The sequence below is a fragment of the Motacilla alba genome, chromosome 29 (genome assembly GCF_015832195.1).
Source record: "Motacilla alba alba isolate MOTALB_02 chromosome 29, Motacilla_alba_V1.0_pri, whole genome shotgun sequence".
NCBI classification, from domain to species: Eukaryota; Metazoa; Chordata; class Aves; order Passeriformes; family Motacillidae; genus Motacilla; species Motacilla alba.
The window spans coordinates 311,196-323,309 of NC_052044.1; the positions used below are offsets into that span (position 1 = coordinate 311,196).

The window sequence follows — 12,114 nt, forward strand, 5'->3', positions numbered from 1 at the left end:
AAGGAGGGAACAGACAGAGGAGGGAATAAGAAGGGAAAAAAAAAAAACAACATATAAAAAAAAAAAGGAAAAAAAAAAAGCCAACAGGTTGATCTGGATTTCCATCAAGGGTTCCACCCTCCTCCGTTTAATGAACATCGCAGAACAGGTGCTTGGAATTCATTAGCAGCCCACAAGCCCAGCAGACGGGAATCGCGCCGGCCCGGCCGCGCTGCCGCTCCTCTCTCGGAGGCAGCAGCAGCCGCCACCAACCTCCAGCCCTTCTCTCCCTCCGCTTTACCCTCCCCCGGAGCCAGCCCGGCCATGACCAACCCCAGCTCTGCCTTCTCCAGCGGCTCCCTGCGCTCCGGGGAGGCGTCGGGGCGGATGAGCCGCGGCAGCGCCGCCGGGAGCCCGTGCCCGGAGCGCCGCAGCCCCGACGGCGGGGCCAGCGACGGCCGCGGCTCCCCGGGCAGCCTGCGCCGCTCGCCCTTCCCCGGCGAGGCGAGGCTGCCGCCCCCCGTGCGCCTGGACATCGACACCGAGTTCCAGGCCGTGCGGCAGCAGGAGAAGGAGGACATCAAAGTGCTCAACAACCAGTTCGTGACCCTGATCGAGAAGGTAGGGACAGCTCCTGGTTGGGGCGGGGGGCGGCTCGGGGACCCGCCGGGGTCTGCAGCCGCCCCGGGGAGGCTGGCACATCCGGCTAATTAGTTATTAGCCCAATTAGTTATTGCTTGCGAGCTCTCTGTCTGGCGAGGGTTAGGGAGCATCCCCGGGGCAGGCGCGGCCGGGGGCTGTGCTTGTCACCCCAGGCAGCTCCTGGGGACCCCCAGAGCAGCCCCGGCAGAGTCCTGGGGGCACCGTGGGCTGGAGGCATCGTGGGCAGGGGACCCCATGGACAGGGGACACCATGGACAGGAGGCCCTGGCTCCCGGAGTGGCCAAACAGCCACGGGCAGTGACGCTGAGTATGGCGGCAGCTCCAATTCCGGCTGCTGGAGAGAGCTGGGAACTCATCCCTGGAAACTCATCCCCTCCTCCACCTGGGCAGCGCGGGGGGCCAGGGGACCCCCCCAGCCACTGCCTCTGAGCTTCCGAGGAGAGGGGCCAAGAAAGCGTTGCTTTCATCTCTGCGGAGCCAGGAGAAGCAGAAGTTTCTCCAAGGAAAACAAGTCCCAGAGCAGGCAGGTTCCTGCAGAGCCCTGCTCCGTAAACAGATGTAATCTCCGGGATTGCTTCATGCAGCTCTCCCTGCCAGCCTCCAGCAGCCCGGGATTGATTCATTTCAAGTCTCCAAGGACCTGAATTCACACTGGGAAGGAGAAGGCTGTGGGAACATCTGGAGTGGATCTCTCCGAGGGGGACAGCTGTGACCAGTCGCACCTGGCAGTGCCAACAGGGCCCAGGCCTGGCTGCCATGGATGGGCACAGCCTCCTCCTGTGAGCCTTCCCAAGAGTGTGGCACTGGGAATTCCGAGAGCACCTGGTGTGGGAAACACCCACACAGCGGAGGCTGGAATTTGGACCGTCCAGGTGGAGAGGCTGGGGTTGGCTGGGTGCTCGGAGCAGGGATGGGAGCAAGGGAAAGGGACAAAACCCCACGTGCCTGAGCCAGGCCTGTTCCCTGGCACCAGGGAGGGAAGAACTGAGAGTTCCAGGTTTCCCAACAAACACAACCCAGCGACCTCCTGATCCGTGGGGACCCTGGGACAGGGACACTCCCTGGGCAAGGGGTTCAGGGACACAAACACCCCTTGGGCCCAGGTCTCCGACTGCAGCTGCCGAGCTCCTTTGAAGGCTTCAAGAGCTGCATCAAGTGGCAGCTTCAGGCACCTGCCCCAGGCCCTCATTCCAGAGGAAGGGAATGGCACTTCCATGTCAAAGAGAACCCGGCTTTATAATCAGGGATTCAGATGTTCTGGATCCCCGGCAGGTGATTCCAGGGATAATTGACCACACAGCTACAGGAGTTTGGTGCTGGAGGTTTTCCAGCTGTTACAGATCTGCTGGCTTTTATTTTCCTGACAGATGTAAAAGAAGACAGGGAAAAGCCAAGCCCTGGTGCCCCTGTTTGAGGGGAGGGTCTGTGAGGACCAAACTTTGGCCACTTGTGTGTTCAGGCATGAAATTCCAGGGAATGAGTCCAAATCTGGGTGATCCCTCTGCAAAGCTCCAGGAAAAGGTTCTGCAAGGGGGGATTTCCACTGAGGGGAACATTGCAGGAGCCACAGAATCATGGAGTGGTTTGGGTCAGGAGGAACCTTTAGGATCATCCAGTTCCAAGCAGATGTTGGAAGCCAAGATGGAACCAGTAGAGCCCAGAGATGGTTTGCTAACACAAATGTGAGGGATAAAAGGAGCAGCTGAGGATTAGGAAGGAGGTCAGGAATTAATTAAAGGTCAAAGATGGACCTGGAACAACAGCCAGCACAATCCACTCTCATCCCAGGAGGGAAGGATGAGGTCTCTAAGAGGGAGACCTGGAACATCCCAACACTCCATCCCTTCTGCTGGGCACTCACAAGCACTGGAATGGTTCTGCTTTGCTTGGTTGCTCTCTCTGTTCAGACAGGAAGGATTTGGAGAAAGATGGTGCCACATCTGGGTCAACAGCTGGAATTCTGCCTCTTCTTTAGACCCCAGACCAAGGCTGGAGGTCTGATGGCTCCTGTCCCCAGTGCTCCCAGTGCTCCGGGCATGGCATCAGCCCTGAGTCACCCCGGAATGCAGCACGGGAAACTTGGAGGCATCTCCAGCATCTCCAGCCAAAACGTGACTGGGGCTGCTCCCAGAGGTAGCAATTAGCCAATTAATTGGAGTTGGCCAAGAGCTTTGAAGATGAGAACTGTTAAACCTGGAGTGTTACCGGTGAGATTGGGAATATTGGGAAAGAGGAGCAGGTTCCTCAAAGGCGGGCAGTGGAAGGGCAGCGTTGTCCTCTCAGAGCCAGCACAGGGAGCTCACCTGGAGTCTGTAATTACCTGGGATGTTCTCCAGAGCTTTGTCTGAGCTGCTCTGCAATAAACCTGATTCATTCCCTGAACCTCTCCATGCTGTAATTCCCGGCAGTCCAGAGGGTTCCCTCTCTTTGTGCTCTCTGGGGTAGGAAATCTGCCCTTCCCTGACCCTGGACATCCCTGCGTGACCTGGGGTGGATCCCCAGCCTTGGCTTCACCGAGTTGGACTCAACACCTGGATCTGGTGATGCTGGAGGTGTTTCCAGCAGCCCATTGTCACACACAGAAGGGACAGAGCTGACCATTCCTATTGTCAGTGACTCCTTTATCCCGATGTCACTGTGTTTAGCCCGATGTGAACATGTTTATTTTGATGTCACTGTGTTCATGCCAATGTCACTGTGTTTATTTTGATGTCACTGTGTTCTATTGAGAAATTATTAGCGGGTAATGTGTAAAACACCCAAAAGAGGAAGGTGTCCCTGCCTGTGCCAGGGGATGGGCCTGGGTGATCTTTAAGGTCCCTTCCAACCCAAACCATTCCATGATTCCATAACCCTGCAACCTCAGGCCTAATTTTGAAGGGATTTCTCATTCTTCCCTGGAAATCTGCTGGTTCTGAAGGTCTCCAGCATCTCCTGCCCTGCCATGCTTTGATTGTGGGCCTCAGTGTCACTGACACCTCTGAAACCTCTCCCGCAGGTCCAGAGCTTGGAGCAGCAGAACAAGATCCTGACAACCAGGTGGAACTTCCTGAAGGACCAGGACAATTCCCACTCTGACTCGGACATCAAGGCCATCTACGAGCAGTATGTGAGCAAAATGAACCAGGAGATGAAGGCGCTCAACTACGAGCAGGAGAACCTGGAGTCGGAGCTGGCGAAGGTCCTGAGCACCATGGACGCCTTCCGGAGCAAGTAGGTGTCCCTGTCCCTGTCCCTGTGTGTCCTTGCCCAGGGGGATTCAGCTGGGACACAGGGAACAGCCCTGTGGGGTTGATTTCACTCAGCCAGCCCGAGACGCCCAGGAACATATTCCTAGTTTGGTGTGCCCAGAAGTATGGATTTGGGAATTTAGGATCATCACGTCTTCCTGGTTAATGAGAGGTGAAAGGAAAGCCGGAACAATGAAATTCCAAGGGGAGCAGGGTCTGAGAGGAGCCTCTGCCAGAGAACAACTCAGGGAATGGCATTGCTGGAGTGACAGCCATGAAAACAGGGAATGTTTATTCTCCACAAAATTAGCACAAGCCAGAACTTTGTCCCCAGAGTGATTTCTGGTCCAGGCTGCTCTGTACAAAAAACAACGCTCCCAGCTACATGGAGGGAATTTTGGGGTGTTCTGGGCAGGGCCAGGAGTTGGATTTGATGATCCCTGTGGGTGTCTTCCAACTCAGGATGTTCATCATCACACAGTGGGTTAGGAGAGACCTTTAGAATCATCCAGTGCCACCCTTGCCATGGGCAGGGACACCTTCCACTCAAAGCCCTGTCCAACCTTGGACACCTCCAGGGATCCAGGGGCAGCCGTGGGGAAATCCATTCCAGGGCCTCCCCACCCTCATAGGGAGGAATTCCTTCCCAATTTGCCACCTATTCCTGCCCTCTGGGAAGCCATTTCCCCTTGTCCTCTGCCTTCATCCCTTGTCCCAGGTTCCTCTCCAGCTCCCCTGGTGTCCCTTGAGACACTGGAAGGGGCTCGAAGTTCTTCCTGGAGCTTTCTCCAGGCTCACACACACCCATCCCACCCCTCCCGCTATCCCAGGCTGCTCCAAGCCCCATCCAGCCTGGCCTTGGACACTTCCAGGGATGGGGCAGCCATGGGGAAATCCATTCCAGGCCCTCCCCACCCTCACAGGGAGGAATTCCTTCGTAAAGAGGGAATATTCTATTCCACAACTGTGGGATCCCTTCCTTTCCCCCTTCACCCGAAGCATTTCTGCCAAACTCTGCTTTGACCAAAAGGTCAAAATTGTGCCCCAAATGGTCCTGACCAAGAACAGGGAGGCAGCCAAAGGTCGGGGAGGTGCAGCTGCCTCTTATCTCTGGTGAGCTCCTCTTATCTCTGGAGAGCTCCGAGATGTGCAGATAAGAGAGAGCAGCTGGGCCATGCCCGGTCACAGGGGAGCAGACAATGCCTCCCTCATTATGGGGCTCATTTGCATCCCACAGGAGAATCCCAAATGAGCTCCTTTCCCTCCCACTGGCACCCAGCACCTTCCTGGAGCTCTGGAGGCTCCCATGGGGATTTGGGCTGTGCAGAGAGTGTCCAACCCAAAGTGGTGCCAAGGGACTCGGGGAGCAGAAATCCCTGCTGGGATCCAAACCCGCTCCTGAGGTGAGGCACAAACGATCCCTGCCCTCTCCGGGGAGTTCAGTCCAAGGATTCTCCAGCTCCTTAAGCCCTGCTCGAGGTGGCTGCAAATTAGGGAAGAGCTGACAGCAGTGAAATGCCTTAATCAGCTGAGAGCAGGTCGGAATCATGGAATTGCTCAGCTTGGAAAAGCCCTTGGAGATCTTCAGGTCCATCCATCAACCCCCTACCATTGTGGTCACTACTGACCCCAAGTCCCCGGGTGTCATATCCACACAGTTTTGGACACTTCCAGGGGTGGGGACTCCCTGGGCAGCCTGTGCCAGGGCTGGACAACCCTTTCCATGGAAATTTTTCCAGATATCCAACTTAATCCTCCTCTGATGGAACTTGAGGCTGTTTTTCCCTTGCTCCTGAATCCCACCTGGCTGTCCCCTCCTGCCAGGGAGTTGTGCAGAGCCAGAAGGTCCCCCCAGAGCCTCCTTTTCTCCAGGCTGAGTCCCCCCAGGTCCCTCAGGAGCTCTCCAGACCCTTCCCTGGTGCTCCAGCCCTTCCCCAGCTCCATTCCCACCTCTGGACTTGCTCCAGCCCCTCAGGGTCTTTCTTGTGAGGTACCCAAAGCCCAGGATTCCAGGGGCCGCAGCAGTGCCAAGGACAGGGAATGTTGTGAGGAATTTGACAGGAATAAGAACCAGGAGCTCGATTCTTCACCTTACACTGAAATCATCCTCCTGGGAATCCTTCAAGTGGCACCCTAAATTGCCTAAAAAGTCCCAAATTCCTCGTGGGAGGTGCCTGCCTGCTGTTTCTTGGGATAATGCACAGGTTAGGAGCTGCCGTCCCTGCAGGGAGCGCCTGGCCCTCCCTGCAGTCCCCTGAGGAAGCAGAATGCCAGACTGGTTTGGGTGGGAAGGGACCTGGCACGGACAGGGACACCTTCCACTCTCCCAGGGTGGCCCCAGCCCTTGGACACTTCAGGGATGGGGCAGCCACAGTCTGTGCTCAGATCTGCCCTCAGGAATGGCTCCTGACACTCCAGGGTGTTCCAACCTGATTTCTTAGGGATGAAGGTGCTGCCCAAGGCTTCTCCCCATTGGATTTCTGGTGACTTTTCCAGTGAGTTGGACAATGGGATAGGACACAATTAGGATGCTTCATCCCTCAAAACTCATTCACAGGGGGAGAATTCCCAGGTCCCATCCAGCCCCAGCTCAGCCCAGGGGCATTTTTGGAGCAAATCTCCAGGCAAACCAGGCAAATCCAGGAGGTTTCTTTTCCCCAGGGAATTCTGGGGGAGGAAAAACAAAGAACCACTTGGATTTCCCACGGGAGTGGTGCCCCCAGCCAGGCTGTGGCGTTCTGGATGGAACACCAAATCCTCCAGGATGGGAAATGTGCCTGGGGAAGCCCCCCTCATAAGGCCCTGAATTCATCCTGAGTCAGGGTCTGCTTCCCACCTTCTCCTCCATGGATTCTGCCATGGACCAGCAATTCCAGAGGGACGGATGGATGGATGGATGGATGGATGGATGGATGGATGGATGGATGGATGGATGGATGGATGGATGGATGGATGGATGGATGGATGGAGAGGGGACAGGCACATCCAGGAGGGAACTAAGCCTGCCTTAGAGCTGCTTCCCTGGATTTTGCTCCGCGGAAGGAGCCCGGGGCGAGCAGACGCCGTCTCAAGTGTGCTAAGTGCAGGAAGGGCTGGATTTGCCCTCCTGCAGTGCCCCGGGATTATCTGCCAGGAGATAAACACCGGGATGTGCCTGTGGAATGCTCCAGCCCCAGCCCGGGGTGAGTCACGGTCCTGGGAGCGTGGCAGGAGCGTGTTGGGCCAGCTGGGCCAGCTCTGCTCTGCCAGAGCCTGGGGGTGGGGACACATGGGACAGACTGGGACACACTGGGACACACTGGGAGAGACTGGGACAGACTGGAGCACAGTGGGACACATGGGACAGACTGGGACACACTGGGACACACTGGGGCACAGTGGGACAGACTGGGAGAGACTGGGACAGACTGGGAGAGACTGGGACAGACTGGGACACAGTGGGACGGACTGGGACACACTGGGAGAGACTGGAGCACAGTGGGATGGACTGGGACAGACTGGGACACAGTGGGATGGACTGGGACAGACTGGGACACAGTGGGACAGACTGGGACACAGTGGGATGGACTGGGAGAGACTGGGACACACTGGGAGAGACTAGGACAGACTGGGAGAGACTGGGACACACTGGGAGAGACTGGGACAGACTGGGGCACAGTGGGACAGACTGGGGCACGGTGGGACGGACTGGGACTGACTGGGACAGACTGGGGCACAGTGGGATGGACTGGGACAGACTGGGACACAGTGGGACAGACTGGGACACAGTGGGACGGACTGGGACACACTGAGACGGACTGGGGCACGCTGGGAGAGACTGGGACAGACTGGGGCACAGTGGGACGGACTGGGACACACTGGGAGAGACTGGGACAGACTGGGGCACAGTGGGACGGACTGGGGCACCCCGGGCTGAGTGCGAGGAGGAGGAGGAGGAAGGGGGGCTGCAGACAGGCACTAAGCTTGGCCCAGCACAGCGGGGCTGACATTCCAGGTGAGGAGCACAGACCAGACAGGTAAATCCCATCAGCCCTGCCCAGCCTTGGAAAAGCAGGGAAGGAGAGGGCGAGTTCAGCACTGAGGGGGACTCGGGAGAAACCCCAGGACCAAAGGTGTGACTGTCACACACCCCCTGCCCTCGTGGGCCCCTCGGTGAGGGAGCTCCAGGGAGCTGCTTTGGATATTTCCAGGTCAGCTCGTGAGCACGGCTTCCCCCCTTTCCCAACATCTGCTCCCCTTCCCCAGGCACAGCTCCCCATTTCCACACTCAGTACATGGCAGGGAAGGCTCCCAAAAACCTTCTGGGCTCCTGAGAACCTTCTGACTGGATGCACCAGACCCCAAACAGCAGCGCACAGCTGCATTCCTGATGTTCCTGTCCTCAGGCTGTTGGGAGATCCCATTTTACCTCATTCCCAAAGGTCTCAGCTTCCCTTAGGTCCATTTGGTGACACGTCCAAGCAGCCCTGAAAGTCTGAGCCTGGAAATGGGTGTCACTTTGGGGCCCCTTCCACCAAGAAAGACCCTGAGGGGCTGGAGTGTGTCCAGAGCTGGGAATGGAGCTGGGAAGGGTCTGGAGAACTCCTGAGTGACTCGGGGGGCTCAACCTGGAGAAAAGGAGGCTCTGGGGGGACCTTCTGGCTCTGCACAACTCCCTGCCAGGAGGGGACAGCCAGGGGGGGTTGGGCTCTGCTCCCAGGGAACAACAGGACAAGGGAAATGGCCTCAGGGGAGGTTTAGCTGAATATTGGGGAAAATTCCTGCCTGGAAGGGTGTCCAGGCACTGGCACAGCTGCTCAGGGCAGGGGTGGAGCCACCAAAGCCGTGTGGCTGTGGCACTTGGGGACATGGTCAGGGGTGGCCCTGGCAGTGCTGGGGGAACAGTTGGACTCAATGCTCTCCAAGGGCTTTTCCAATCTTAGAATCCCTGATTCCATGGAATGTCATGTGGCCCTCAGGCTGAGGAGCCCGAGGGATCAGGGAAGAGCAGGGGAGCCAGGACCCCCCTGAGAACTCAGCCTGCTCTGATCCATCACTCCCAGTGCTCCCACATCTGTCCAGCTGCTGAGGAGACACCGACCCCCTCCCATCGTTCTGCTCTGACCGAGCTCTGCTGGGCTCAAAATGGTCCCTGTGGCTTTCCTGGGGTTTGGGATCACCACAGCCCTGTCCCAGGAGCCAGCAAGGGTTGGAGCATTCCCCAGTTCCCGCTCATATCCATTCGCCCTGGACTGAGGCTTTGCTCCCTGGCCCTGCCCTGTCCCACCTGGATTTAAACCCTGCGGGGCTCGTTCTTCTCAGGGACACTCAGGACTCCATCCTGGTTTGGTTTCCTTCCACTCCATGGGCAGTTTTCCCTGAATTCCTCTGCCTCCACAAATCACCTGGGCTGAGCCATGACACCAGTCCAGAATTCCCAGAATTTCCAGAAGCCAAAGCTTTCTCCCTTGGGAAGACTCCAGCCCTGGAGGTGAAACTCCAAGGAAACACGAGCAGAATGGAAAAGGTTTGGGGTGAAATTGAGGAGTTTGGGCAGAGCCCAGTCCCCACTGCCATGGCTCATTCCTTTGTGAAGAACCTGAGGCTGCCCAGCCCCCAGATGAGATCCCAGTTAAAGCTCCCTCCTCTCTGCCCTGGGATTCTTCATCCCAAAAATGCTCCTGGTGTTCCAGGGCAGCTGGAATGCGGCAGCTTCTTCTCACTCCTGCCCACAATGCCTCAAGGAGGGGGGAAAAGCAGAAATTTGGATACTCTGGGGGTCTCAGGACAACTGTGAGTGTCCCTGAGTTTCCCCGTGGTTGATCCCATGCTTTGGGTGCTCTGCAGGTACGAGGATGAAATTCGCCTCTGCAGCGGGATGGAATTCACCTTCATGGAGCTCAAAAAGGTCAGCAGGAGGGGAAAGGGGACTTTCCCGCTGGATTGGCTCTACCCAGCCCTGCACAGCCAGGGAAGGGCCTGGGGCTGATCCAGGCTCAGCTGGTTTGGGATAACAAGGTCTGGAGGAGGACAGGGAGGGGATGAGTCCCAGTTCCACAGGAGGGTGAGTCTGCGGTGGCTCCTGAAAATCCCCTGGCAGCACCTGGGGATCAGAGCACCTGGGGATCAGAGCATCCCCACCCCTGCACCCCGGGATTTCCAGGTCACACTGTCCCCATCCCTGCACCCTGAGATTTCCTGGTCAGACTGTCCCCATCCCTGCACCCTGAGATTTCCTGGTCAGACTGTCCCCATCCCTGCACCCCGGGATTTCCAGGTCAGACTGTCCCCATCCCTGCACCCCGGGATTTCCAGGTCAGACTGTCCCCATCTCTGCATCCCGGGATTTCGTGGTCACACTGTCCCCATCCCTGCACCCTGGGATTTTGTGGCCAGACTGTCCCCATCCCTGCATCCTGGGATTTCCTGGTCAGACTGTCCCCATCCCTGCATCCTGGGATTTCCTGGTCAGACTGTCCCCATCCCTGCATCCTGGGATTTCCAGGTCAGACTGTCCCCATCCCTGCACCCTGGGATTTCCAGGTTAGACTGTCCCCATCCCTGCATCCTGGGATTTCATGGTCAGACTGTCCCCATCCCTGCATCCTGGGATTTCATGGTCAGACTGTCCCCATCCCTGCATCCTGGGATTTCCTGGTCACACTGTCCCCATCCCTGCATCCTGGGATTTCCTGGTCAGACTGTCCCCATCCCTGCACCCCGGGATTTCCCTGGCCTGAGGGGTCCAAACCCTTCCCGGGCTGCCCCCTCCTCCCTGTGTTCCCTCCGGGTGCCATTAGGGTTGGGAAAGGCTGGAACTGATAAAGGATTTCCTTTGTTCCCTGCGGAGGGGCCACGCCCTGGGCAAACCCTGGGCAAAGCTCCCACTCCAGCAGAAGCCAGTGGGAATCAGCTGGAATTGGGATTTCATATCAAAACCCCCAATTTGGGGGCAGCATAAGGTTGTTGGAGAAAGGGAACGTTCCCCACAAATATCCATCCTGGCTAATTCCATGTTTTCCCCGGCACACTCCTCAGGAAGGGCATTCCCAGACACTTCCATGGATGGCTCCCAAGTTTTCAATAAGTGGAGCCTTTTGTGGGGAACAGAAGTTGGGAGGGGATTGCCCAGCCCTGCCTGGCCCTTCCACCAACAAATCCCACAAAACAAAGGGAAAAGGTTCTCAAAGGAGCCTCCCCAGCTGGAGAGCAGCTCCAAACGTCCCTGTTAATAAATCTGGGAATGGGTTGGGTGGGAAGGAGCTCATCCCATGGGCAGAGAGTCCCTCCCTGTCCAGGGTGCTCCAAGCCCTGTCCAATGTGTCTGGAACATTGCCAGGAAGCAGGGCACTCCCTGGGATGGGGAGCAGTGGGAATGCCTGCCTGGAAATCCAGGTGTGCTCTGATGAATCCCTTTCCATCCCTGCAGGATTTGGATGTGAGCACCTTGCACCGCACGGAGCTGGAGGTGAAGCTCAAAGGGCTCCAGGAGCTGCTGGAGCTGAAGAAAACCATCTACGAGCAGGTGGGGACACACCTGGAGAGGGCCGGGACAGTGTGGGAAACTCGGAATTTTGGGGACAGATCCTGGATTTCCACCCACGTGGGAGCTCGGCCAGGGTGTCACAGCCATTCCAGTGCTCAGGCAGGACCTGAAGAATTGATCCCTCCCCTAAAAACAACACTGGAATGGGGCCAGGACATTCCTTCTGCCCCAGAGCCTCTGCAGGGGCCTGGGGTCTCCCCGGAACAGCTGAGAATTCCAACCTCATCCCAAAATGGCTGTTGGGGCTCAGCTCCTGCCCCCAGGGATGGGGTTTGCCCCAGAACTCAGCCCAGGCGAGCCAAATGTTCAGACTCCAGGAAAAGCCCCAAAACCAGGACAGCTGGAGAAGCTGGAAGCTCTGAGACACAGTCCAGCCTCCTCCTGTCCCAGGAAAACGGGGGGTCCCCAGCCAGGAATGACTGCAGCCAGGGGGGAAGGGCCTCCATCAGAACACTGACTCAGGCCTGGGAAATGTCACCCAGCAGGATCAGCAGTGTGGGAACACTCGGGATTTATCTAAATGCCAGCAATCCAAACAATTACAGTGCCTGGTGGAGGAATATGAACATTCCATGTGGGAAACTGAGGCACGGAGAGGCTGGAGCTGCCTCCCAGCACAACTGCCCAGGGAGCCTGATCTGCTCTAAAATGAGATTATTCCTCACGCAAGGCAATTTTAGCCCAGGTTTTTTTTTGAAATCAGGCCCTGCTCCAGGA

The 12,114-nt window shown here is 57.3% G+C and overlaps 1 protein-coding gene across 2 annotated transcripts in view; it reads left to right on the plus strand.

The window, feature by feature from the left end:
- LOC119712683 (keratin, type II cytoskeletal 80-like) overlaps positions 1–12,114 on the plus strand; it is a 16,458-nt gene continuing 4,344 nt past the window's right edge. For both annotated transcript variants that reach the window (XM_038164211.1, XM_038164212.1), the window contains exons 1-4: positions 1–600; positions 3,641–3,855; positions 9,699–9,759; positions 11,281–11,376. In XM_038164211.1, coding sequence (XP_038020139.1) covers positions 304–600; positions 3,641–3,855; positions 9,699–9,759; positions 11,281–11,376 — 669 coding nt within the window. In that variant the 5' untranslated portion in view covers positions 1–303. The remainder of the gene's footprint in view (positions 601–3,640; positions 3,856–9,698; positions 9,760–11,280; positions 11,377–12,114) is intronic.